At 34.6% G+C, this 27,140-nt stretch overlaps 1 protein-coding gene across 2 annotated transcripts in view; it reads right to left on the bottom strand.

Annotated features, from left to right (window-relative positions):
* Positions 1–12,354: 12,354 nt before the first annotated feature.
* The window catches only part of btz (CASC3 exon junction complex subunit), a 109,611-nt gene continuing 94,825 nt past the window's right edge, over positions 12,355–27,140 (bottom strand). For both annotated transcript variants that reach the window (XM_089098794.1, XM_089098796.1), the window contains exons 8-9: positions 21,248–21,486; positions 12,355–12,653 (exon numbers count right to left, since the gene is read on the bottom strand). In XM_089098794.1, the coding sequence (XP_088954920.1) occupies positions 12,435–12,653; positions 21,248–21,486 (458 nt within the window). In that variant the 3' untranslated portion in view covers positions 12,355–12,434. The remainder of the gene's footprint in view (positions 12,654–21,247; positions 21,487–27,140) is intronic.

Below are 27,140 nucleotides of genomic sequence, written 5' to 3'. Positions count from 1 at the left end.
CCTCATTTGGCCTAGCCAATCCTAACCTAAGAACTGTAACAATTACTACTGTTATTACTACCTATCCTAACCTAACCTTAATCACCCACGCCGCCCCATCCTAAACTAGCCTAACTTCTAATACTACTACCTAACCTATCCTAACCTAACTTAACAGATCCTAGCCTAACTTAACAGATCCTAGCCTAACCTAACGACAATAACAACTACAATTACAACCACCTAACTTATTCTAACTTAACCTAGCCTAATAAAAACCTAACCTACCCTACCTTACCTACCGTATCTGACCACCCAACCTCATCCTAACTTAACTTAACCTTGCGAAGCCTAACCCATCCACCCGTCAAATCCAATCATAGCCATACCACTCACCCAGCCCCGTCCTAACTTAACATAGCCTAATCAACTCGAACCTAACAATTACTACTAGTTAAACTAGCTTAACCTAGCCTAATCAACTCGAACCTAACAAGTACTACTAGTTAACTTAACTTAACATAGCCTAACTAAACCTAGCGTAGCCTAATGACCTGCCCAACCCCATCCTAACCTACCAACAACTACTACTACGACTACCACTACTAGCTATCTTATCTTAACCTAGCTTAACCTATCCTAGCATACCCTTAGCTAACCTTACCAAACTTAAACCTAACAAACCCATCAAGCCAACCCCAAAATCCGTCAACCAAATCACACCCACCCAACCGCTCAACCTATTTCACCTAGCCTATCCTAACCTAACAACCACAACAACCACTACTGTTATTACTACCCACGCCATCCAATCCTAACCTAGCCTAAATTTGAATGCTACTACCTAACCTATCCTAACTTAGCCTCGCCATCCTAGCCTAACCTATCAAAAACAACAACAACTACTACTACCTAATTTATGCTAACTTAACCAAGCCTAACCTACCCACACGCTGAACAGCAGCCCACACACATCCAATGACCAACCACACCAACCTACCTATCAAACCACAATCACTGAACCATATATACATCATCCCTATTCACCCAACCTACCCATCTTAGCCGACCTAGCCTAATTTACCCTAAAAACCACTAATACTAATAATTCTACTGCCTAACCTAACAACAACAACAACTACTGCTGTTACTACTAATATTACTACTATCTAATGTATCCTAACTTAAACTAACCAACCTATCCAGCCAACCCCACAAATCCGTCAACCAAATCACACCCAACTAACTTATAGTACTACCTAACCTATCCTAACCTAACTTAATCGAGCCTATAAAACTTAACAATGGTGCATTTATATATAGGGCTGAAAGTGGGTACGCTTACAGAAAGAAGTGATCAATGGTACATATAAATAGAGAACTTAGCACTGGTACATTTATATATAGAACTAAACACTGGTAAACTGACATATAGAAAGGAAAACACTGGTTCATTTACACATAGAATTAAACTCTGGTATATTTGTATACAGAACGGAACACTGATACATTTGCTTAGAAAACTGTAAACTGGTACATTTACTTGAAGAATTGAACACTCAAACATTTACGCATAGAACTTAATGCTTGTACATTTATTTCTAGACCTAAACTCTAGTACATTTACATATAGAAGTGAAAACTGTTAAACTAAAAAAAACTGAACAGTCTTACATTTGCACAACTGAACACTGGTACATTTAAATTTAGAACTGAATAATGGTTCATTCACAGATAGAACGGAACACTGGTAGATTCGCTTAGAAAACTGTAAAATGGTACATTTACATGAAGAGCTGAACACTCGAATATTAACGTATAGAACTTAATGCTTGTACATTTGTTTCTAGACCTAAACTCTAGTATATTTACATATAGAAGTGAAAACTGTTAAACTAAAAAACTGAACAGTGTTACATTTGCACAACTGAACACTGGTACATTTAAATTTAGAACTGAATAATGGTTCATTCACAGATAGAACGGAACACTGGTAGATTCGCTTAGAAAACTGTAAAATGGTACATTTACATGAAGAGCTGAACACTCAAATATTTACGTATAGAACTTAATACTTGTACATTTGTTTCTAGACCTAAACTCTAGTATATTTACATATAGAAGTGAAAACTGTTAAACTAAAAAACTGAACAGTGTTACATTTGCACAACTGAACACTAGTACATTTAAATTTAGAACTGAATAATGGTTCATTCACAGATAGAACGGAACACTGGTAGATTCGCTTGGAAAACTGTAAAATTGTACATTTACATGAAGAGCTGAACACTCGAATATTAACGTATAGAACTTCAGACTTGTACATTTGTTTCTAGACCTAAACTCTAGTACATTTACATATAGAAGTGAAAACTGTTAAACTAAAAAACTGAACAGTCTTACATTTGCACAACTGAACACTGGTACATTTAAATTTAGAACTGAATAATGGTTCATTCACAGATAGAACGGAACACTGGTAGATTCGCTTAGAAAACTGTAAAATGGTACATTTACATGAAGAGCTTAACACTCGAATATTAACGTATAGAACTTAATACTTGTACATTTGCTTCTAGACCTAAACTCTAGTACATTTACATATAGAAGTGAAAACTGTTAAACTAACAAAACTGAACAGTCTTACATTTGCACAACTGAACACTAGTACATTTAAATTTAGAACTGAATAATGGTTCATTCACAGATAGAACGGAACACTGGTAGATTCGCTTAGAAAACTGTAAAATGGTACATTTACATGAAGAGCTGAACACTCGAATATTAACGTATAGAACTTAATACTTGTACATTTGTTTCTATACCTAAACTCTATTACATTTACATATAGAAGTGAAAACTGTTAAACTAAAAAAAACTGAACAGTCTTACATTTGCACAACCGAACACTGGTACATTTAAATTTAGAACTGAATAATGGTTCATTCACAGATAGAACGGAACACTGGTAGATTCGCTTAGAAAACTGTAAAATGGTACATTTACATGAAGAGCTGAACACTTGAATATTAACGTATAGAACTTAATACTTGTACATTTGTTTCTAGACCTAAACTCTAGTATATTTACATATAGAAGTGAAAACTGTTAAACTAAAAAAAATTGAACAGTGTTACATTTGCACAACTGAACACTGGTACATTTAAATTTAGAACTGAATAATGGTTCATTCACAGATAGAACGGAACACTGGTAGATTCGCTTAGAAAACTGTAAAATGGTACATTTACATGAAGAGCTGAACACTCAAATATTTACGTATAGAACTTAATACTTGTACATTTGTTTCTAGACCTAAACTCTAGTATATTTACATATAGAAGTGAAAACTGTTAAAATAAACAAAATTAACAGTGTTACATTTGCACAACTGAACACTGGTACATTTAAATTTAGAACTGAATAATGGTTCATTCACAGATAGAACGGAACACTGGTAGATTCGCTTAGAAAACTGTAAAATGGTACATTTACATGAAGAGCTGAACACTCAAATATTTACGTATAGAACTTAATACTTGTACATTTGTTTCTAGACCTAAACTCTAGTATATTTACATATAGAAGTGAAAACTGTTAAACTAAAAAAACTGAACAGTGTTACATTTGCACAACTGAACACTGGTACATTTAAATTTAGAACTGAATAATGGTTCATTCACAGATAGAACGGAACACTGGTAGATTCGCTTAGAAAACTGTAAAATGGTACATTTACATGAAGAGCTGAACACTCGAATATTAACGTATAGAACTTAATACTTGTACATTTGTTTCTAGACCTAAACTCTAGTACATTTACATATAGAAGTGAAAACTGTTAAACTAAAAAAAACTGAACAGTCTTACATTTGAACAACTGAACACTAGTACATTTAAATTTAGAACTGAATAATGGTTCATTCACAGATAGAACGGAACACTGGTAGATTCGCTTAGAAAACTGTAAAATGGTACATTTACATGAAGAGCTTAACACTCGAATATTAACGTATAGAACTTAATAATTGTACATTTTTTTCTATACCTAAACTATAGTACATTTAAATATAGAAGTGAAAACTTTTAAACTAAAAAAAAACTGAACAGTCTTACATTTTAACAACCGAACACTGGTACATTTAAATTTAGAAATGAATAATGGTTCATTCACAGATAGAACGGAACACTGGTAGATTCGCTTGGAAAACTGTAAAATGGTACATTTACATGAAGAGCTGAACACTCGAATATTAACGTATAGAACTTAATACTTGTACATTTGTTTCTAGACCTAAACTCTATTATATTTACATATAGAAGTTAAAACTGTTAAACTAAACAAACTGAACAGTGTTACATTTGCACAACGGAACACTGGTACAGTTAAATTTAGAACTGAATAATGGTTAATTCACAGATAGAACGGAACACTGGTAGATTCGCTTAGAAAACTGTAAAATGGTACATTTACATGAAGAGCTGAACACTCGAATATTTACGTATAGAACTTAATACTTGTACATTTGTTTCTAGACCTAAACTCTAGTATATTTACATATAGAAGTGAAAACTGTTAAACTAAAAAAACTGAACAGTGTTACATTTGCACAACTGAACACTGGTACATTTAAATTTAGAACTGAATAATGGTTCATTCACAGATAGAACGGAACACAGGTAGATTCGCTTAGAAAACTGTAAAATGGTACATTTACATGAAGAGCTGAACACTCGAATATTAACGTATAGAACTTAATACTTGTACATTTGTTTCTAGACCTAAACTCTAGTACATTTACATATAGAAGTGAAAACTTTTAAACTAAAAAAAACTGAACAGTGTTACATTTGCACAACCGAACACTGGTACATTTAAATTTAGAACTGAATAATGGTTCATTCACAGATAGAACGGAACACTGGTAGATTCGCTTGGAAAACTGTAAAATGGTACATTTACATGAAGAGCTGAACACTCGAATATTAACGTATAGAACTTAATACTTGTACATTTGTTTCTAGACCTAAACTCTAGTATATTTACATATAGAAGTGAAAACTGTTAAACTAAAAAAAACAGAACAGTCTTACATTTGCACAACCGAACACTGGTACATTTAAATTTAGAACTGAATAATGGTTCATTCACAGATAGAACGGAACACTGGTAGATTCGCTTAGAAAACTGTAAAATGGTACATTTACATGAAGAGCTGAACACTCGAATATTAACGTATAGAACTTAATACTTGTACATTTGTTTCTAGACCTAAACTCTAGTATATTTACATATAGAAGTGAAAACTGTTAAACTAAAAAAACTGAACAGTGTTACATTTGCACAACTGAACACTGGTACATTTAAATTTAGAACTGAATAATGGTTCATTCACAGATAGAACGGAAAACTGGTAGATTCGCTTAGAAAACTGTAAAATGGTACATTTACAAGAAGAGCTGAACACTCGAATATTTACGTATAGAACTTAATACTTGTACATTTGTTTCTAGACCTAAACTCTAGTATATTTACATATAGAAGTGAAAACTGTTAAACTAAAAAAAACTGAACAGTCTTACATTTGCACAACTGAACACTGGTGCATTTAAATTTAGAACTGAATATTGGTTCTTCACAGATAGAACGGAACACTGGTAGATTCGCTTAGAAAACTGTAAAATGGTACATTTACACGAAGAGCTGAACACTCGAATATTTACGTATAGAACTTAATACTTGTACATTTGTTTCTAGACCTAAACTCTAGTATATTTACATATAGAAGTGAAAACTGTTAAACTAAAAAAAACTGAACAGTCTTACATTTGCACAACTGAACACTGGTGCATTTAAATTTAGAACAGAATAATGGTTCTTCACAGATAGAACGGAACACTGGTAGATTCACTTAGAAAACTGTAAAATGGTACATTTACATGAAGAGCTGAACACTCGAATATTTACGTATAGAACTTAATACTTGTACATTTGTTTCTAGACCTAAACTCTAGTATATTTACATATAGAAGTGAAAACTGTTAAACTAAAAAAAACTGAACAGTCTTACATTTGCACAACTGAACACTGGTACATTTAAATTTAGAACTGAATAATGGTTCATTCACAGATAGAACGGAACACTGGTAGATTCGCTTAGAAAACTGTAAAATGGTACATTTACATGAAGAGCTGAACACTCGAATATTTACGTATAGAACTTAATTCTTATATATTTGTTTCTTGACCTAAACGCTGGTACATTTACATATAGAAGTGAAAACTGTTAAACTAAAAAAAACTGAACAGTCTTACATTTGCACAACTGAACACTGGTACTATTAAATATAAGAACTGAATAATGGTTCATTCACAGATAGAACGGAACACTGGTAGATTCGCTTAGAAAACTGTAAAATGGTACATTTACATGAAGAGCTGAACACTCGAATATTTACGTATAGAACTTAATACTTGTACATTTGTTTCTAGACCTAAACTCTAGTATATTTACATATAGAAGTGAAAACTGTTAAACTAAAAAAAACTGAACAGTCTTACATTTGCACAACTGAACACTGGTGAATTTAAATTTAGAACTGAATAATGGTTCTTCACAGATAGAACGGAACACTGGTAGATTCGCTTAGAAAACTGTAAAATGGTACATTTACACGAAGAGCTGAACACTCGAATATTTACGTATAGAACTTAATACTTGTACATTTGTTTCTAGACCTAAACTATTGTATATTTACATATAGAAGTGAAAACTGTTAAACTAAAAAAAACTGAACAGTCTTACATTTGCACAACTGAACACTGGTGCATTTAAATTTAGAACTGAATAATGGTTCTTCACAGATAGAACGGAACACTGGTAGATTCGCTTAGAAAACTGTAAAATGGTACATTTACATGAAGAGCTGAACACTCGAATATTTACGTATAGAATTTAATACTTGTACATTTGTTTCTAGACCTAAACTCTAGTATATTTACATATAGAAGTGAAAACTGTTAAACTAAAAAAAATTGAACAGTCTTACATTTGCACAACTGAACACTTGTACATTTAAATTTAGAACTGAATAATGGTTCATTCACAGATAGAACGGAACACTGGTAGATTCGCTTAGAAAACTGTAAAATGGTACATTTACATGAAGAGCTGAACACTCGAATATTTACGTATAGAACTTAATTCTTATATATTTGTTTCTTGACCTAAACGCTGGTACATTTACATATAGAAGTGAAAACTGTCAAACTAAAAAAAAAACTGAACAGTCTTACATTTGCACAACTGAGCACTGGTACATTTACATTTAGAAATGAATACTGGTACATTCAAAGATGAAACTGAACACTGGTACTTTCACAACTTGACCTGGACACTGGTACAATTACATACAAAACTGAGCACTGGTTGATCCACCTATAGAGTTCAATACTATTGCTGATATGTGCACAATAAAGCCTACAGCTGCAGGTAGCCTACAACTAAGTTCCTTGTCCTTTGGCTTTTTCCTCTTAATTTGATAAGTTTTCTATTTTTGTGTCTTTCTTTTCCAATTTTTCTGGCTTTTTCATTGTGAGATCTTTTCCATTTGAGACTAGTTTTTTTCGGCTTTTAAACAAAGCTATATGATTTTTAAACCAATTTTTTTTTATTTTGTACAAAAGTTGGGGTAGCGTTTTCCTTGTCCTTTTGTTTTTTATTCTTTATTTGATCAGTTTTCATATCTTTGTTTTTATTTTCCAACTTTTCAGGCTTTTTCAGTGTTGTTTTTCTTCCATTTGAAAGACTTGTTTTGTTTTTCTGACTTTTAAATAAAGCTTAAGGGTTTTCTAAACAACATTTTGATTTTTCTACAAAAGTTGGGGCAACGTTTTTCTTTTTCCTCTCAATTGAATTTTGTTCGTTTTCTATTAGCCCACTTTCTTCAGATAACACAGTAACACAGACTTCCACTGACTTAGGAACCTTATCTTTTAAGCTTTTGATAATACGTTTAGCAGTACCTGGGAAAAGATCTTCTCCAGTAACATAATTATTATATCTATCTAATAATTTTTTATCTATCTAAAGGAGACCGAAACTTGAATCCGATTTAGGGTGTAGAGTAGAAACTCTCGAGGGCATTCTTATGCCCTAGCAATAGTGCGACAAGCTTGATAAAGCTTACCGCATTTTGGAATTAATAAACAAAGAAAGTTTTATATATATACAGCGTCGTGCCCTACCAGGAGTTAGTTTGGTCTTGGTTTTTGCTCATATTTTGTCAAGCTAATAACGTAAGTCTAAAGGGGTAAGATTCTAATTTTGCTTAAGTCTATAATGATCATCCTGTGTCTATTCCATTGCTTGTATCCTAAAAGGTCTTATTCTATTAAGAATTTTGCTTGCTTTTCTTTCATAATAATGAAACTTAACTTTTAGCTTAAACCCGAACGGGAATTTAGTCGAGTTACCAGAATTTGTGAATTAAAATATTAATCGTTTAATAAATCAATAAACAATTAATAATTAATCAGAAAATAAGTCTAAATAAAACAGAAATAAATGGCTTAAACTGAATAGTAAAATCAGTAGTAATTAGTAAAATATTAGTAAAATAGTAAACATTCTTTTTTTTATAGTAAAACTCTTGGTTTTTCTATACCGGTATAGAATCACATTTTTGTACCCCTCACTGTTTAAAATATGATCAGTCTAAAGGTATCATGAACAGATAAAATAAAAGTTCAAAATAGGGATAAAATCCTTTTTAATAGACAGTGTATAGAAATTCACAAAAATACCAGATATTTCGGTCGCATATACAGTGACCGTCATGAGTAGTAAAGCTAAGCAAAAACAATTTAAAACAGAAGTTTATATACGAAAACGAATAAAACTACATATTGTTTAATTCTCTAATTCTTTTCAAAGCAAAGGCGGAAGCTAGCCTCTTTGACCTTCTTGGATTCGGTTAATTAGCGTTCAATGATATAAAATTTGGACAAAGGTCAACTACACTGGTTGAATTGAACTTTGTCAGATTTTAATAAATTATCATAGATAGAGTTCAGCCCATATTCACCTGTATCCCGTTTCAAAGCAATATTCTTGAATAAGATTTTCTTTATTTCAAGTTTCACGAAATTTTTGCTTTAAACCCCGATCCCTAGAAATCAAAGAGACATTCTCGAACAAAATAAAAAGGTGTGGAAAATTGAATATATGTTCTGAAAGGGCTGAAGTAAAATCTTCAGACTTAGAATCTTGCTTTAAAACCGAAGAAATAGAATCTTTATGTTGTAATAATCTCATTTCCAAACTCTGGTTAGTACGTCCCACATATGAGTCTGGTGGCAGGCGTTAACGCCCCCCCCCCAGCGATTACCCCCCCGGGAATAGCCCCCCCCCCCATGGAAAATACCCTCCCCCGCGGAAAATAGCCCCCCCCCCCAAAAATACTTCTTTGAATTTTTTTTACCAGAAAATTTATTTCTCCTCCAATCTCCGCTATTCTGTTATCTGGCCCTCCCCCCCCCCCCGGAAAATTTTCTGCAGGCGCCGTTGTTCTTCTCTAACTGTAATATTGTCCTCATTTGGCAGAGCATAGTTTTTAGTCTTACCCTGGGTAATTAGTCTGAGGATTTGGCGATTTTTTGCCATGTAATTTCTGTGCTCTTTGTCAAAATCTTTTGCCACGTAGCTATGTTTCTTTTTGATTTGGGACGCAGAATGGCTATCAATAGAATCAATTTTTTCAACAAAAACTCGGTGCAATTTGTTAAGGTTGTACTGCTAAGTGGTAAGTGACAATAGACATGATCAATAAAATTACCCATAATAATAGGAAAAAAAGAAATGAAATCCTCTATAATATTTGCGATAATGCCTGTATGCTTCCCTAATCTTTTTAAAGCAATTTCGTTTATGGTGGAAATACTTTCATTCGGGGGATTAAGGACAAATGCAGCTTCTGAACCAGTGTTAGATCTTGAAAGAGGCGATTTTGTGTTTGATTGTTATACACCTATGAAGATATTTTTGTTCTGTAACTCCTCCCCCTTGTTGCCACAATTAGATCTTGAAAGAGGCGATTTTGTGTTTGATTGTTATACACCTATGAAGATTATTTTTGTTCTGTAACTCCTCCCCCTTGTTGCCACAATTAGATCTTGAAAGAGGCGAACCGAAACTACTCTATACAAACAATTCCTACCAATATTTGTTACGCCCAATTTATCCAATTTATCTGCAGCTAATCGTCGAGTAATGCAACATCAGTAGGATCCGTACTGCTGATCATACATTCTTTTTGCTTATTTTCTGGTGATTTTTTTTTGCACGTTCTTAATTTTTAACTTGACGCCCACGAGTGTAAATAATTGAATTAAAAATAGAAGATCTTTTTCATTAAATATTAAATTCCCAGTTTTTCCTAATTTTTTAAAACGTATATGATTGTGAAAGTTTTCACTTTTCACTTGACCAATTTAAGAATTGGCTTTTATTAGTAGTCGCCTTGAAATTTTAAATTATAAAAACTTTTTTTTTTTTTTGCTCTTGACGCAGCTAATCTCATATTGTGTTTCGAAGGGGTTGACTTTTTTGAACTTATTAAAGACTGACGTTGTGTTGTTGTGATTGGTTATTATTACAACCTTATATGTATCATTCATAGAAATTCATTCCTCACTTGCAGTTGCAATAGAATATGCTTATTCCCCCAGAATTTGAATATTTATTCAGGGCGCAGTTGAATTTTGATTACGTCGCTGCACATGACCGAAAAGCGAAGTCATGACCGAAAGCGAAACAAGACACTCCAATACTTTCTCTTTTTATTTGTTATTTGAAGGGTGTTGCCCACGTTTTGCGTATATTTTTATGCGTATATTTTATGTCACGTTTTGCGTATATTTTATGTCTGAGCTTCGCTCAGACATAAAAAGGATGTCTGGCATATTCCCTCCGTAGTTGAAAATTCTCCCACGGAAATGAAATCCCCCATACCAAGGCAGTATCCGGGGGGGGGGGGTGTTCGACTCGTAAGAATGTAACAAAAATGCATATAAAGAAATATTTGTTGCGTTTCTTAAAGTTTTTTTTTTACATAAAGTCATTTTAGAAAAACATAGTCGAAAGATAAAGAGCTTAACCCAACCGCTGACTATAAACATTAGGAGTAAATTCGAAGGCAAATTTAGATCGTTTCTGTTTCTGTCTTTGGCTAGTGAAGGTATGTTTAAAATAAATGATTGCCTCATGTTTATGCACCGGTAAACCCTACTGCTGGAACTACTTTTCTGATAGGTTTTTGAAACACCTATCTGAAATATTTCTTGCGAAATCAGACCATACCAGCCAGATTTCACCATATCACACCGGAATCACCATACCAGGTGATTTGCGAAATCACCATTAATCAGAAACACCAGTCAGATTTTACGCAACAACGGCGCTTTGTCGTTTCTTGGTCTAAATTTTGAGTGCGGCTGTCCTCCGACAAAACCTAGTATCTACGTCTGAGTAAGTTCCGAGAAAAACGCAGAAACGTTCTTTTGCTCTATGCATTTTTACCGTGTTTATTTAAACAATGAAGTGATGATGCTCATTGTATGGTGCTGCTGATTGTTTTCACTGATAAAATGTAATATCTCAGATGATAGATTTTGGCGTTAGTGTCGATTTCTAGTATGTACATGCTAGGTACGACACGAAAACAATGTTGAGCTCCTGTGCAGATACTAGGTAATATCAACGGAACCAAGCATCGGAGAATAATTTCGCTTGCACCATTGGATTCCTCGTGGTCTAATTAGGCGGGATCCAATCTTAACTAAAATTCTAACTTTTGTAGATACTAGGTTTTGTCAGAGGACAGCCGAGTGTCGCCACTATCTGTGCATCTGCCACACTAGAATACAAAATTTGATTACTAAATATTCCTATAGCATTCATTTTTAGCATATATCTTATCCATTGTTCAATAGTAAGCAAAACAATCCAAACTGAGTATACAAGGGTTATCAGGTTAAAGTGGACGATTTAACTATGCATAGCGGCAGCGAGTCCGAAAATAGTAGAGCATTGATAGCATCACTGGAACAACAACGGTACCAGTGGTAGCTTTCCGGATTTATGAAGTACTCGGCTATATAATTTATTAGTCCTATTATAAGAACCTTTATACCCAAGTAGACTAGCAGAGCTATTTTGAGAGTTTCAGGTAAATTTTCCCCTATATTTGAGTTTTCAGAGACTTTCCTAGAAATGAAAGGAATTATTTGTCGTGTAGCCATGAGTTGCCATTCTGCTATTCTTGAAAATTATTCCAAGCCCCTCCCCCCCCCCAATACGAAGAAAAACATTTCCGTACTATCTCCTATTATAATTTCCTTGCCAACAAAATTTATAAAAAGAAAAGAAAAAAAATACTTCTTTAAGAGCAGACTATTATTCACAATCCTTTTCTTCTGATTTAGTTGTTTCCACTTCTGCTTCCACATTTTCCGAATCCCGAATGGCTTTTCCCGCATTGTGGGGTGCATCCAAGTCCGGAGGTGGTATTATCGGTATTGCCGCATTCGGCCTTTTTGCGACAAACTGGTGGACACCCATTTGTCCGTGTGGGGCGTAAAAAGCCATTCCACCTTGATAAACTTCTTGTGCAGACTGAAATAAAATAAATTTTTCATTTGCCTTCGTGCAGTAGATAATGAATAAACCATAATCAAATATTGTAAAAATAATATGTTCGATAGTGTTTCAGGTTCTTTTCTAGTATTTTTTTTTTTCAAGCAATCATATTCCAGACCAGAGAATATTTCTGTAATTATTTATACAGTTTACCTTAAAGCCAAATAGGCATGAATTTTCCCAAAAAAGGCGTGCTTCGGCTAATCTAAAATTGTGTTTGTGAAGTACTTTATTCAGAGGCATCATTCTAGCTTTGCCTTGGTAAAGATCATGGTGTTACTTTTCTTTTTCTGTGCTGCCCCTGGCCACTTCGTATGGAAGAGGTGGTCGTAGAAGCTCGAGAGGAGTTTCATACGATTGGAAGTTCCTGTGCCCTTTTCTGCTACACCCCCCCCCCCAGAAAATCATCATAATTTCCAGATGGTCATTTTTCACAAATTAGTCGAAAGGTCTAATCATATACCTATAGAGATGACTTGAACCCTCCTGGGGTAAGAGCCGCGAATTGTGCAATTAGCCAATTTTTTACAGACAGGTTTTACAGTGGAAAAAAGAGGAGGGGTGTTTTATATTTAATGTCCAATTGGATCGAAACTTTCAACGATCCTGTCCTAGGTTAAGCAAATCTTAGGGTACAACAAAAAAGCTTTTTTTGGCGACAGGAGTCTACCAGAAATACGGCCCAAATTAGGGCCGTAACTATTTTTATCGGCACTAAACTTTATATCCCTAAGTCCTTCGGCTAAAGGGCCCTAATACTAAAGGCAAAATGTAAAAAACCGGTTCCCTGAAAGTAGGAGATGACTTTTTTGTTTCAAAGGACAGTTTTTCAGGAAAAAAAAATTACTAAGGGTCCCCTACCCCCCAAAAAAAAAACTTAAAATTGTACGGCTTTCCCTATCGTTATAAAAGTACCCTTAACACCTTGGATCATGGGGGCCCCAAAGTACAAAAAATAAATAAAATAAGCTTTCGTTCCCCCAAAAACGGAACCTGAAAAGGGCCAGAAATCTTTTTAGATGGGGTACGGGCTATCCCGAATAAGGGTGTCAAAAACTATTCAAAAAACCTATTTTCCGATTGACTTGAAACTTTCAACATAAGATAATTATTCTAAAAATCGCTATTAAATACCCTGAAGGGCCAAATTCAGATTTAAGATTCAATGAAAAAAAAAAAAAAAAACGGGACAAGAAACATCACAACAAAGGTTAAAAAAACAATTACACGCCAAAAACTGGCAAAAAAACAAAAAAAAACAAAATCAATATTACCAGAAATAATAAATCAATTTCGTAACCATTATTTAAAAATATTGTTTAATCTGCTCGTCAAAAAAACATAAAAACAGGTAAAAACATAAAAAATCAAGTAAAACTCAATAGAATATATAAATATATACAAATTAAAAGGGACATTAAGAACAAAGAAGGGAAAGTAAACGTGCAAACATATTCAAAACAAAGGCAACACTTCTTTAATAATAAAAGAGATAAACTAGCCAAATGCTTCGTAAATTTGCTCTTAACGTAAGGATCACATCTGGACCCCTGGATCTAAATTAGGGATTGACATCTAGATCCCATTTCTTCACACCTGGAGGTGCAGCAGCCAACTAGGTGATAACAGGCTGAGAACAGCCAGAGGAGGGAGGAACCTGGATGGGGAGTGTCTTTGGCGAAAAAAAATTTCCGTACGTGGGTTTGTCAGGGAATTTTTTGAAAGACAGAGGCACAACAAGCCTCTCCCTCAAGCCTTACTAACTCAGCTTTTTATTTTTAGAAGAGAGTATGGATCTTTAACTTCTTTAAAAGTTATTCGCAGGGCTCTTTTTTCGGATAGATTTAATTTTAGCTGGCTTTTCCTGGGGGGCGCCAGGGTGCCAAACTAGACAAGCATATTCGGGATAAGGGTGAATTTATTTAGGAGCATAAGGAGGGAGATTGATGCATTAGTTTTACGAATGAAATTTTTCACATGGATAGCCCACTTTAAATTAGAAGATATTGCGACACCCAGTAATTTGAAGGAGGAAACATAAATTTCGGAAAGGGTAGGATTGAGGCGGGGATTTAAAGGAACAAATTAGAACTATCATGATTTAGAAGGGTTTACTCTCATGTCCAAATACTAGGCATCTTCGGCAATGTCAATGAGGATGCTCATAGGGCCGTTCATTAAATTCCTATAGCCAGGCGTAATTCGCCCGGGCGTTAAATTAAATTCGCCGGGCGTAAAGTCATCGATAAATTCACATCTGCCAGGAAATTCCTAAGCCAGGCTTTTAATCATAACTGAAAACAGGAGGGTGCCTGAGGGAGTACCTTGAGGTACTCCATTGTGGACAGAGAGAGGATTAGAATAATGATTTTTGTAATTTACTGCTTGCAGTTGTTTGATAAGGAGGCAACGAATTTCACCGGGGAAGGATTAATACTGAATTCAGTAACAAATTTTCCATTAGTATATTGTAGTTAATGAAATCAAATGTTTTTTGGAGATCAATGGAAATTCAAATTTATCTGTATATTAGGCTGTTAAAGATTGTAGTTGGGCTCTTCAAGAATCGTTTTCTGGGCCAAGAGAAGCATACGTTTTGATAAGAGTCGGCTACAAGTACCTCAGAATTTTTTGGGTGGGATAAATAATATCAAAACAATTCATAGGAGAGGGCTATTTTTGAAAAGAAGCTGATTTCCACCCTCCCCCCCCCCCCATAAAATCCACCATAGTTTTTGAAACAGATACAAACTTTCTTTTTTTGTTTATTTTTGTTTTCTGGGGCAGGGCTGAAGGCTCTTAACACTCTTGTGGGCATCCTGTAAAGACCTACAGTAAGTCCCATCAATGGCATTAATTGCTCAAAAACCTTTTCAGCATTGATTTGTGCCTCCTAAAGACCCTAAACAAGATTGCTAATAATTTAAACCGTACTCACTGTCTCAAAGCCTCTCCCTCAGCATTCAAACGGATACCATACTTTTGTTTTTACCGCCGTTCCAGCTATTTCTTCCTCAGATCTTATATAACAAAAAATATAGAGGACTACCAGCAAATATAATTATAGCTTTCTTGTCAGAGGAACAAATGGGGAGTAGGGTAAGGGAGGGGGAGAGGGTGGAGTCATCTCTCCTAAATTTTTGAAAAATAATTTTTTTTTAGTGCGTTTAAAAAAAAAATTGCCCCCCCCTCCTCCCAGGTAGATTTAACTTGTCTGTATCTAAATTAAAAAATGATAATAAAGACAAATCCTTGCCCCCCCCCTCAAAATTTTCATCAATTGGTGCTCCTGCTTCTTGAACTAAGTCACTGGGCCCGAAGTAATGTCTTGATTAAACTGCAGTGCTTGTAAGCTCATTAATTGTGCGCTTGTAGTTTCAGTGTAATTTTATTAACACATGCGCTTGAACGTGGAGAATTAGTGCTTTAAATTTACATATTTTATAATAAGGCCTTTATTTCTTTTAAATAAGTTTTCAAAAAAAAGATTGCCGTTATTTTTAACTGATTTAAAAAAGATCAAATAGCGCGTTGAGCTGCTCCTTGAGTTGAATCACTCAGTCCCAAGCAAAGGTTTGGATGTAACTGCAAGACTTGGCAACATTGCTAGTTTATCAGCTCAACACCTGTAATTTTACTGTAATTCTATTACCTTGGTCTTTGAACGCGGTGAACTAATACTTTCAATTGTAATAAAACTTTTAATATGGTTATTTTTAAGATTTCATTGAATAGACAAGTTGCTTAGTGATTCAGAAGGTATCCTTGCAGTGGTTAAAATCGTATCTTATTGAGAGAATGCCTAGAGTGTATTTTGACGGTTGAACTTCAAGAAGGTTTAATATCCGGTGTGGAGTACAACAAGGTTCAGAACTAAGGTCTTTCCTGTACCTAAATTTATGTAGAAATCATTCGTTTTTATATCCCTGGGGCATTGCTCATGACCAGGGGCGTAATTTGCTATGAGACAGGGGGGGGGGCTGCTGTCCCTTCCAGAACCTAATTTGCCCACCCCTGACCCAGCTTTATCCTCCCCCACCCTACCACTCTCCATCTGGAATTCAGTTCCTGCAAAAAAAAATCTTGTGAAAACTAAGATAAACCTGCATTATTCAAGCATCCAGAGAAACAGGTCAGTTAACTTTAGTATACATTTACGGTACTATATGGCTAATTTTTCATTTTCACTGCTCATTTTCACATGATTTGGGAAAATTGGCTCCAACTTTACCCCCCCCCCCAGAATTTTGACGAAATTACGCCACTGCTGATAACACCGCGTTCACAAAAAATATAACTTTGAGTGATTCCCTTGAGTGAAAAAGCTAACAAAGCCCTGGTTTAATTCGTCATTTTTATGACGTTTAGCTTTCTACTTACTAATGTCCCTGAGACGGAATTTTAGAAAGACACTCGTTATGTTGTAAGAAAGAAAAAGCCCTGATTGAAATAGCCACTTCTTGATTGAAAAAGCCCTAGGTGATTGGCAATTTGTAGGACGTTCAGCTTTCTACTTGTCAATGTCTCTGAGACGGAATTTTAGAAAGACGCTCGTTATGTTTTAAGAAAGAAAATTCATCTGAATGGAATAAAATAAGACATATTAAAAAAAAAAACATAACGCACAAAATCTGTAAACCCTGTAGGAGGGGAGGGAGGATTACAAATTCTGTTCAAACACTAACTCATAAACAATAAATGAAAAAGATAAATAAATCAATATAAAAAATACAGAGCAAGGAATAGAGAGAGTGTGTGAGGGATACAGAAGGAGAGTGAGAGAACAAAAAAAAGAGAGAGTGAGAGAGAGAGGGAGAGAGAGAGAGAGTGAGAGAGAGAGAGAGAGAGAGAGAGAGAGAGAGAGAGAGAGAGAGAGAGAGAGAGAGAGAGAGAGAGAGATGAAGACAGATGGGAAGATTTCAGAAGTTTACAAGGATTTTTTCTGGTCAGTCAGCAAAACAAATCTTTTGAAGGTGAAAACAAGTGACATTCTTCGGCAGAATCAGGAAGAGTATTCCAGATAATATGCATCCAATTAAGGGATTGTAATCAGATCTCGCTGTTGGAGTTTCTGGAGTTTGAACAATAGCTACGGAATATTCTGAGGGCTAAGGAGCTGATAATTTGAGTGATCAGATACAAAAGATGAGGTAAATATAAGAGATTGAGGAAAATCACCATGGAGCTGAAAAAGGTGAAGGATACTTAGGAAAGGGTATAATAGGGATATAATAGGGGAATAAAGGGTATAATAGAAAAGAATATAAAGCTCTTCAACATCCACTAACGGTCAACAACCAGTTTTTAGTGTTATAAATATTTAGTATTTCATCTGGATATTAAGTTGAGGTAAAAGCTATGTTGAGCTATTAAGTTGAGGTAAAAGCTATTAAGTTGAGGTAAAGTTAAGGTAGAAGCTATGTTGTCGTGCGGTAGCAGAAAGAGTCGAGATGTTTGAGTCTTGTAAGAAGGTTAGAGAATGAGCTTCCTTCAACAATCATAATGGAATTTCACCAAGAATCGTCTTATACTATTCTTTTGTTAGCCCCTATTTGTCTTATGGCTCCTTAAGACTGTCTATGGCTGTCTTATGGCTCTTATGCTCTGGATAAGTTGTTTTTTGTCAAGCTTTAAAAGAGATCAGATCTTACAAAATAAGGTTGTTCGTGTTGTGTGGCATCATTTGCGATTTGAAAATGTACTTTGAGTTGTTTTACTAGGCTTTTTTTTTAATCGATCCAGTGGTTTTTCCCTGGTGATTATTGAAGGATGATATTAGCGCTGCTTTGTTATTAAATTTATCTTACATGCAATGTACCTAATTTTATTTTATACAAATTTTATTTATACAAACAGGCTATTTCCAAATAAATCAATAACTAGCATTCATGATATAAAGTATTAACTGGTGTTATGGCTTCTCTTCATAGGCGAATAAATTTAATAAGGGTCCTTCATTGTTGGATAGTAGCATGAGTAAGGTTAACAATGCTGATACCGGTAAAATTGAATACCGATCCAGCGTTGCCAAAATTATCCAATTACACCGTTTTTGTTACAACTTAGAGGTCCTGGTACAGTGCAGTACATTTTGACATTTTATGGCACAATTTAAAATTTTCCTGTAAATTTTAGTACATTGGATTGTATTTCAGGGTCGAGTTTTATTTTTTGCAAGTTTTTGAAACTTCTCACCTCTTGGGGATTTAACCAAAAAAAGTTATCTTCGTAGACGTGACACAAAAAGAAATCTCCGCAAATTTCAAACGAATCACTTCACAAAAAACAGTTCTAAAAGTTGGTTTCTGAAAAAGGACTAAGATATTAGGCAAAAAAGTGTTCGCCTTTTAATTCATTCGAGTATTTTGTCTATCAACTGACCAAAATGCTGTAATTATGCTACAATTAAATATTTTGGGTATAATTCGGTCAAAAAACCGGTACACATTATTTAAAAGCGGTGGCAACGCTGTATCATTCTATTTTTCTTATTCAACTTAGTATTGAAGCAAACGTTACAAAAGGTTTAGAACTGCTATTGGTTTAAGGGAGAGCAGGGTGTGGCCTTCTCTAATCTTCTTACATAAACGAATAAAGGATAAAAAAATGGGCCCTTCAAATCGTCTTGTGTGTGAATTAAGAAAGGCAGAATTAGCTTTCCAAAATGTATGTATAAGCTTCCTAAAGTGTAGAATCTTTACAACCCTTATTACACAATGGGGCAGACTTTGCTTTTCAAAATATATGTATAAGCTTCCTAAAGTGTATAATCTTTACAACCCTTATTACACAATGGGGTAGACTTTGCTTTCCAAGATATATGTATAAGCTTCCTAAAGTGTAGAATCTTTACAACCCTTATTACACAATGGGGCAGACTTTGCTTTCCAAAATATATGTATAAGCTTCCTAAAGTGTAAAATCTTTACAACCCTTATCAAACCCGGCTCAAGGGTAACCGAAACTCTAGAAAACGGGATTTTGATACCAATAGATACATCAAAAGAATCAGATTTTAATGTTGATTTCAAATATATAAGTTTCATCAAGTTTAGTGAAAATTTGAGAAAATTTGGCTGATTTTCGAAAAAAGGGGGAAAGACCCCCTAAAAGTTATAAAACCTTAATGAAAATCAGACCATCATATTCAGCGTATTAGAGAACCCTACTGTAGAGGTTTCAAGCTCCTATCTACAAAAATGTGGAATTTTGCATTTTTTGCCAGAAGAAAAGTCACGGATGCGTGTTTATTTGTTTTTTTTGTTGTTTTTTTTTCCCAGGGTGATCGTATCGAATCAGTGGTCCTAGAATATCGTGGGAGGGCTCATTGGACCGGAAATTAAAAGTTCTAGTGCCCTTTTTAAGTGACCAAAAAAAAATGGAGGGCAACTAGGCCCCCTCCCACACTCATTTTTTCCCAAAGTCACCCGATCAAAATTTCAGATAGCCATTTTGTTCAGCAAAAAACTACGTCTTTTAGGATGACTTAATCCCCCAAAGTCCCCGGGGGGAGGGCTGAAAGTTATGAACTTTACCCAACAGTAACCTATAGTATTGGTTATTAGGAAGTAAACAGACGTTTTCAGGGGGAATTTTTTCTGGTAGTGGGGGGGGGGGGTCTGGGGTTATTTGGGAGGATCTTTCCATGAAGGAAGTTTTCAGGGGAGAACGGATATTGCTATGAAGGGGGTGCCGGATTTCCCAGCGTTATTTAAATAAACGATCAGAAATTAAATTTAAAAAAAAACAGTTTTTCAACTGAAAGTATGGAGCAACGTCAAAACTTAACACAACCAGAAAATATTACGTATATGATTGTCTTCACCCCTAGTCAATACCTCGCTCTTTAAGCCAAAGACTTTTTAGTACTTTCATAAGAGCTATTTATTCTAATTAACGGCCTTTGTGATTAAGGGGTCATTTTTAAAGAATTTGAACAAAATTCGAACTTTAGCACAAAGAGCAAGGTATTGACTAGGGAGCAAACCCCCTAATATACGTTTCTAAAAACATATGAATATAGAAGTTCGTTACGTAAGTTAATTCGTAAGTTACGTATATTTATTACTAATAAAAACGTTCCTAAATAAAATTAAACAAGTTCCGAGAAAACCATTCAACCAAATAAAAGTAAAATTAATATGCAAATTTTGTTTTAATTATTCATGTACGGTGAGACAAAATCAAAAACTGTATTAATTCAAAAACATTCAAAAATTAAATAAAAAAAAACAAGTTTTTTTTTACTAAAAGTAAGGAACGATGTTAAAACTTAAAATGAACAGAAATTATTTCTTACATGAAGGGGGCTGTCCCCTTCTCAATGCCTCGCTCTTTACGCTAAAGTTTTTCTTTTTCACAACTCTATTTTTTTTAAAAAATAAAAAACTTTAGCGTAAAGAGCGAGGCGTTGAGGAGGGGTCAGCCCCTTTCATATACGGAATAATTTCTGTTCGTTTTAAGTTTTAACGTCGTTCCCTACTTTCAGTTAAAAAAAACTTGTTTTTTTTTATTTAATTACATCAATAAGGATGGGGCGTAACAGAAAAAAATCAGATAGAAAGACTAACCGTTAAGCCTTGCTGAGAGTTGTAAACTCCCTGTTGAAAAGCAATTTGTTCCTGAGTGACACCAGGGAAAGTCATTTGCTGAGGTGCGGCCCCTGGTGTTGACGCCACAAAATCATTTGGCGGATACATTGGGACTGGAGGTGGGCCACTGGGATACGTCATGTGAAATGCTGTAGCAGATGGAAAAGTAGGGGCAAATGTTGGAACACCAGTTGCTTGTTGAGGCTGTTGAAACGGCGCTGCAAACAAAAAAGGGGAATAATTAAAACCAGGAAGAAAGATTAACAAAATAACAAATTTTTAAACACAATAACAAACTTCACAAAAGAAAATAAACAGGAATCTTTTCTAAAATTACCTTAAAAGATAGGCAGGAAGTGGCCAGAAAAAAAATAATAGATTTTTAGGTAGCACTTTTTTAGTCCATGTGGTGTTTCAAATTAATTTTAGGGACAAATTCCATAAGTGGTTACAAATAAATTTTTGCGTATGACGTGTTTCGTGTGAATAGAAATATTTTCATGTAGCCGACAGAAAAAAAAAATGTCTAAGCTTAACAGCATAATTAATCAGTATATGTATATTAAACAGTGAATCCAATTTTTTTTTTTTTTTTTTTTTTTTTTTTTTATAGTAAAGTGCAAATTACGTTTAAATATAGTACATAAAAAATAGCTAAGCTTTACAGAATCAGGGCTTTACCGTATCCAGGATTTTTTTTCGGGGGGGGGGGGGTGTTTTACACAAGGATTTTTCGGGGGGAGGGGGTTACACAAAAAAAACTTAAAAAAGCATAAAAAATTTGTATATATCCATTTTTGTTACGTTTTTGCTAGCCAGACAAAATTTCAGGGGGGGGGGTCAAACCCCCTAACTCCCCTGGATACGGCCTTGTACAGGATAATCAATTAACTGATTTATTTATTAATTTGAAAATTCATCCACAAAAACATTAAAAGGAAGGGTCATAAAACAAAAAGAAAGAAAACAGAAAATTTAAACAAGCAATGCCTGCATTTGACAACAGCCTGCAAGTGCAGCCTAGTGTGGAAAAAAACCGACAACTCAGTGAGAACATTAAAAGAACATTAAACCACGTATTTAATGGAACCTACTACTTTATTTTTATGAATTTCACCGTATTGAATCTTTCATCGGTACTTGTATGATATACCCCCTGCCGCTCAAGTTGTTCAAGCATTGACGCACTGCAAACCGGTTTCTTTTGCTAGATTCTTTCAACTTAGTGTGAGAAAAGACAAAGAGAAGTAACAGAATAGATGGGAAATATATACTTTGAGCTATATATTCGCACATTAGGGGCGGGGGTAAAGTATTTGGAGAGTGTGAAGTCAGAAAACAATTCTTTCTTCATAATATCAGAATAATTGTAGCTAACACATTTTGTATGCAAACCCGCTACACTCTACTCCCACCTTCTAATATACAAATCATAATTTTTATCATACTTAGTTATATTCTATTAGGATTAACCTAACTTTACTTCTTAAGCGGTAGGGGGTATATCATACAAGTACACTTTTATTTCTCATTTCAAAAGATAAAATAACAAACACTTCATCTTCTGAGCAGTCTTATTTTATTTATTTGGTATTATTGCACGGTTATTATTATCGCGCGCTTAAGATTTCACCATGTTGCTTGTTGATTAAAGAAAAGAAAGCACTGTTGTCTTTTGACGCACCCAATATGAAATACAAACCCAAGAACTAAACCCTTGGTGCACAAGTCCCCAAAACCAGATTCACCTACCTACAAGGACAACATTTGGAGGAGGAGGGCAGAAAGGGGGCAATTACCCTCCTAAATTGAAAATAATGTTCTTCTTTGGTATTCTCATTAACAAAAAAGCCACCACCCTTAGATAGAGAATAATACCTCTTTTGTATCTTCATAAAAAAGGTAAGAAAATCCTTGCCTCCCTCCCTCTATCTCCATCTCTGCAGTTCTCTCATGAATTGACGCTTCTGCCAACCCATAGGCCGAAGCCAAACATTATCAATGGCCTCCAAATTTATATTTCCCTACTGTATATAAGCGCAAAGATGGCGTGCCCCAGGTAGGAAGCGGAAGGAAGCCCCTAGAAGGAGGGGGCAGGGATGACCCAAAACTTGAAGAATAATTTTGCAAATAGTTTTCAATTTTTGATCTCTGATTTTGGTCTTTACTTTTTCATAAAATTTCTGAACAAAAAAGAAGAAAATACCAGTTTCATTTTTTTTACATTTGAAAAAAAAAAAATCCACTTAATTTGCACTTTATTAAAAACAATTCTTATTTCGAGCAATGTGTTTTTATTTCTCATAATCGAAAGAAAAGTAATTAAAATCATCATAACCAAGACTACTGAAAAAATAAATGAATGTGGATTAACAGTTTAATACTAGAAAGTTAAATTGACTCGTATTGACGCCGAATTTCAGTCCTAAAAGTCTTAATAATTTTTGATTTATTTCTGCCCATCTTTGGTTTGATGTAACTCTTTAACTTTACTTTGAAAAACCTACTTTGCGAAAAAAGTTTTTAAAATTAAATTCTGTTTGCTTTTTAATTGACATAGTCTTTTTCATTGGTTAAGGAAAGAATATTTTAAATATTTCCAGTTTTTTTTCTATAAGAATCCAGATTTTGGCTTACTGTTTATATGCTAGACAAAGTTTTCCTAGAATATTTACTAATATACGTCCTTTTGAAATGTGGATACATATAGTATATTTTGATTTAATTGTACACCTCGTCAGTTTGCCATGAAAAATAAAGCTTAACACCCTCTTCTATTCCCAGGATATTGTATCTATGCTATTTCGAAAACATGAATGTATTTGCACACTTTTGATTTAGTCCAGTTAGAAGAGCAGAAGTAGTAATAGTAGTAGACATGAATGTTTCAACTTCACAGCCTCTGTCATTTTTAATATATTGCGACGTATTATTGACAACTAGCATGGACATAAAGCCTTTTGATTTAGTTTTAAAGCAACACAAAATTTCAGTGAAAAGTATCCACTTTATGCCCTATTCTAGTCCTAAGATGCCCCATCTGGTCTACTTTAACATCATGGATGCACTTACATTTGGATTAGTTCAATAGTAGCCAGTCCTAAGATGTTAACACAGTCCTAAGTTGTACAACCCAGTCCTAAGATGGGAATAGCCCATATTAGACACAGCCCAGTCCTAAGATGTATTCAATAGTATTCCAGTCCTAAGATGTATTCAATAGCATTCCAGTCCTAAGATGCACTTGGTCTACTTTAAAAACATGGATGCACTTAAATTTGGATTAGTTCAATAGTGGCCAGTCCTAAGATGTATTCAATAGTATTCCAGTCCTAAGATGTATTCAATAGCATTCCAGTCCTAGGATGCCCCACCTGGTCTACTTTAACAAAATGGATGCACTTAAATTTGGATTAGTTCAATAGTAACCAGTCCTAAGATGTATTCATAGTCCTAAGCTGTATAGCCCAGTTCTAAGATGTATTCAATAGTATTTCAGTCCTAAGACGCCCCACCTGGTCTACTGTAACATCATGGATGCACTTAGATTTGGGTTAGTTCAATAGTAACCAGTCCTAAGATGTATTCATAGTCCTAAGCTGTATAGCCCAGTCCTAAGATGGGCATAGTCCATATTAGGCATAGCCCAGTCCTAAGATGTATTCAATAGTATCCCAGTCCTAAGATGCCCCACCTGGTCTACTTTAACAACATGGATGCACTTAAATTTGCATTAGTTCAATAGTAGCCAGTCCAAAGATGTATTCATAGTCCTAAGTTGTATAGCCCAGTTCTAAAATGGGCATAGCCCAGTCCTACCATGTATTCAATAGTATTTCAGTCCTAAGATGCCCAACCTAATCTTCTTTAATAACACTGTACTTAAATTTGGATTAGTTCAATAGTAGCAGTAACAGTAGCAACAGTAGTAGTAGAACTAGTAGCAAAAGTGGTAGTATTATCGGTAGCCCTGGAAGTCTCAGCTTAATGTCCTATGGCATTGCTGGGATATTGCTAATAAAACACTTTGATGACTCACACGTACAGCATTGAAAATAGTAGTAGTAGAAGTAATAGCAGGAGCAATGGGAGCAATATTAGTGATAGCAGTAGTAGTAGTATTACTAGCAGTTGCAACAATAGCATCCACATCGTGACTTTTTGGTCTATTCAAACACACCCTCACGTCCTGAAAGTTTCAACCTAATACTCTAAGACCTTCTTAAAATACTACTAATTCAAAACTTCGAAAGCCTACATGCACATAGCGAATTTATTTTAATTCAACATCCTCTTCAATATTTTCTAAGAATTTCTCCTTAATGCCCTCAGCCTTAGTAGTAGTAATAGTAGTAGCATTAAAAGTACTAGCAGTAGCATAAATAAAGGCCTACCTATTGGTTGATTGAAAATATCCCTCAGCATACACTTAAAGTTTAAACTCAATATACTCTAAGCTGTTCCTCAGATATTGCTGCTATGCCTTTTTAATAGCCTGCATTGGTGCAAAATGGTGTTATATTTTTAATTTTTTCTTTTATTTATGTAAATATGGTGAAAAGTGTTTTAAAGTGTTATAAGAAAGGTGAATATATTTTAAAGTACAAAAACGCATATGCATTGTAAATTTGTATTTTAATGTTATATATTATAGGCCTAATGAATGGGAGCAGCCCCTTGCCGCCGTGGGTAGCTCGAGTGAAAATTTTGAAATTGTTGTATGCTAAATTAATGAATGAAGAATCGTATGAATTAAAAAAAAAGTTTTAAGTAGAGCGGTGGAAACAATGTATCAGAATCGAAAACATTATACATGTGAGGTAATTTAACAGTTGAAAGATATACAATATCGAATTTAAAGTAAGATAGATTGGTAGTAAAGTGAAGGAATAATAGAGAAATACGGGCGAATTAGATTACAAAAAAGCAAGGAGCAAAGAGTTCAGGAGTACGAAAAGGAAACAATAACCGGTTTGATTCTATCCATTACGTGATGTATCACCACTTATTATTGAGAAAACAAAAAAGAAGAGGAAATGCAGAAAGGAGGACGAAATACTGCTTGATAAAAGAAAGAAAAGAAGAAGAATTTGAACCACTACTTAGAAAATAATTTTGTACATTTTAAGAATTGTTGTCAATTTTTGATAAAAAAAAAAGAAAAAAAAAATAGCCTGCATTAACATAACGTGTTTCGATTTAGTTCAGCATCCTCTTAGCATTCTCTGAAAGTTTCATCATAATACCCTTAAATTTAGCAATAATAGTGGCAGTAATAGCAGTAGTAGAAGTAGTAGCAACAGCATGCAAATATCGCCTTTGGTTATTCAACATCCTAACATGCTTCAATTTGATTCTCCAAGCTGTTCCTAAGTTATTGCTGATACGCCCTTTTGACAACCTACATGCATACAGTGTGCTTTGATTAAGTTCAATTTCAGCCCCAGTATTGCCTGAGATTTTCACCTTCATAGCCTTAGTTTATATCAGTAAGTCACAGGAGTAGTAGTGGTCGGAACAATATTATTTCCAGTAATAGTGGTTGCAGTAGTAAAAGCATGTACATATTGCCTTTTGGTCAATTGATCATCTCCTTGATTATTCCCTATAAGTTCCAACTTAATATCTTAAGCCATTCCTTCGATACGCCCTTTTGACAACCTGCATGCACAGAGTGTGTCTTGATTTAGTCCAACTTTCCCCTCAAAATTCCCTGAAATTTTGAACTTAATACCCTCAACCTTGACAGTATTCACAAAAGAAGTATAAGCAGCAGCAATAGTAGTAGTGGTAGTAGTAGTAGTAGCAGTTGTATTAGTAGTAATAGTAACACTAGTAGCAGCAGTAATAATGTCAGCGGTGGTAAGCACAA

This window comes from Artemia sp. Qi Xiang Cuo, chromosome 13 (genome assembly GCF_049724085.1).
Source record: "Artemia sp. Qi Xiang Cuo chromosome 13, ASM4972408v1, whole genome shotgun sequence".
NCBI lineage: Eukaryota > Metazoa > Arthropoda > Branchiopoda > Anostraca > Artemiidae > Artemia > Artemia sp. Qi Xiang Cuo.
This window is presented reverse-complemented; position numbering and strand designations above follow the sequence as displayed.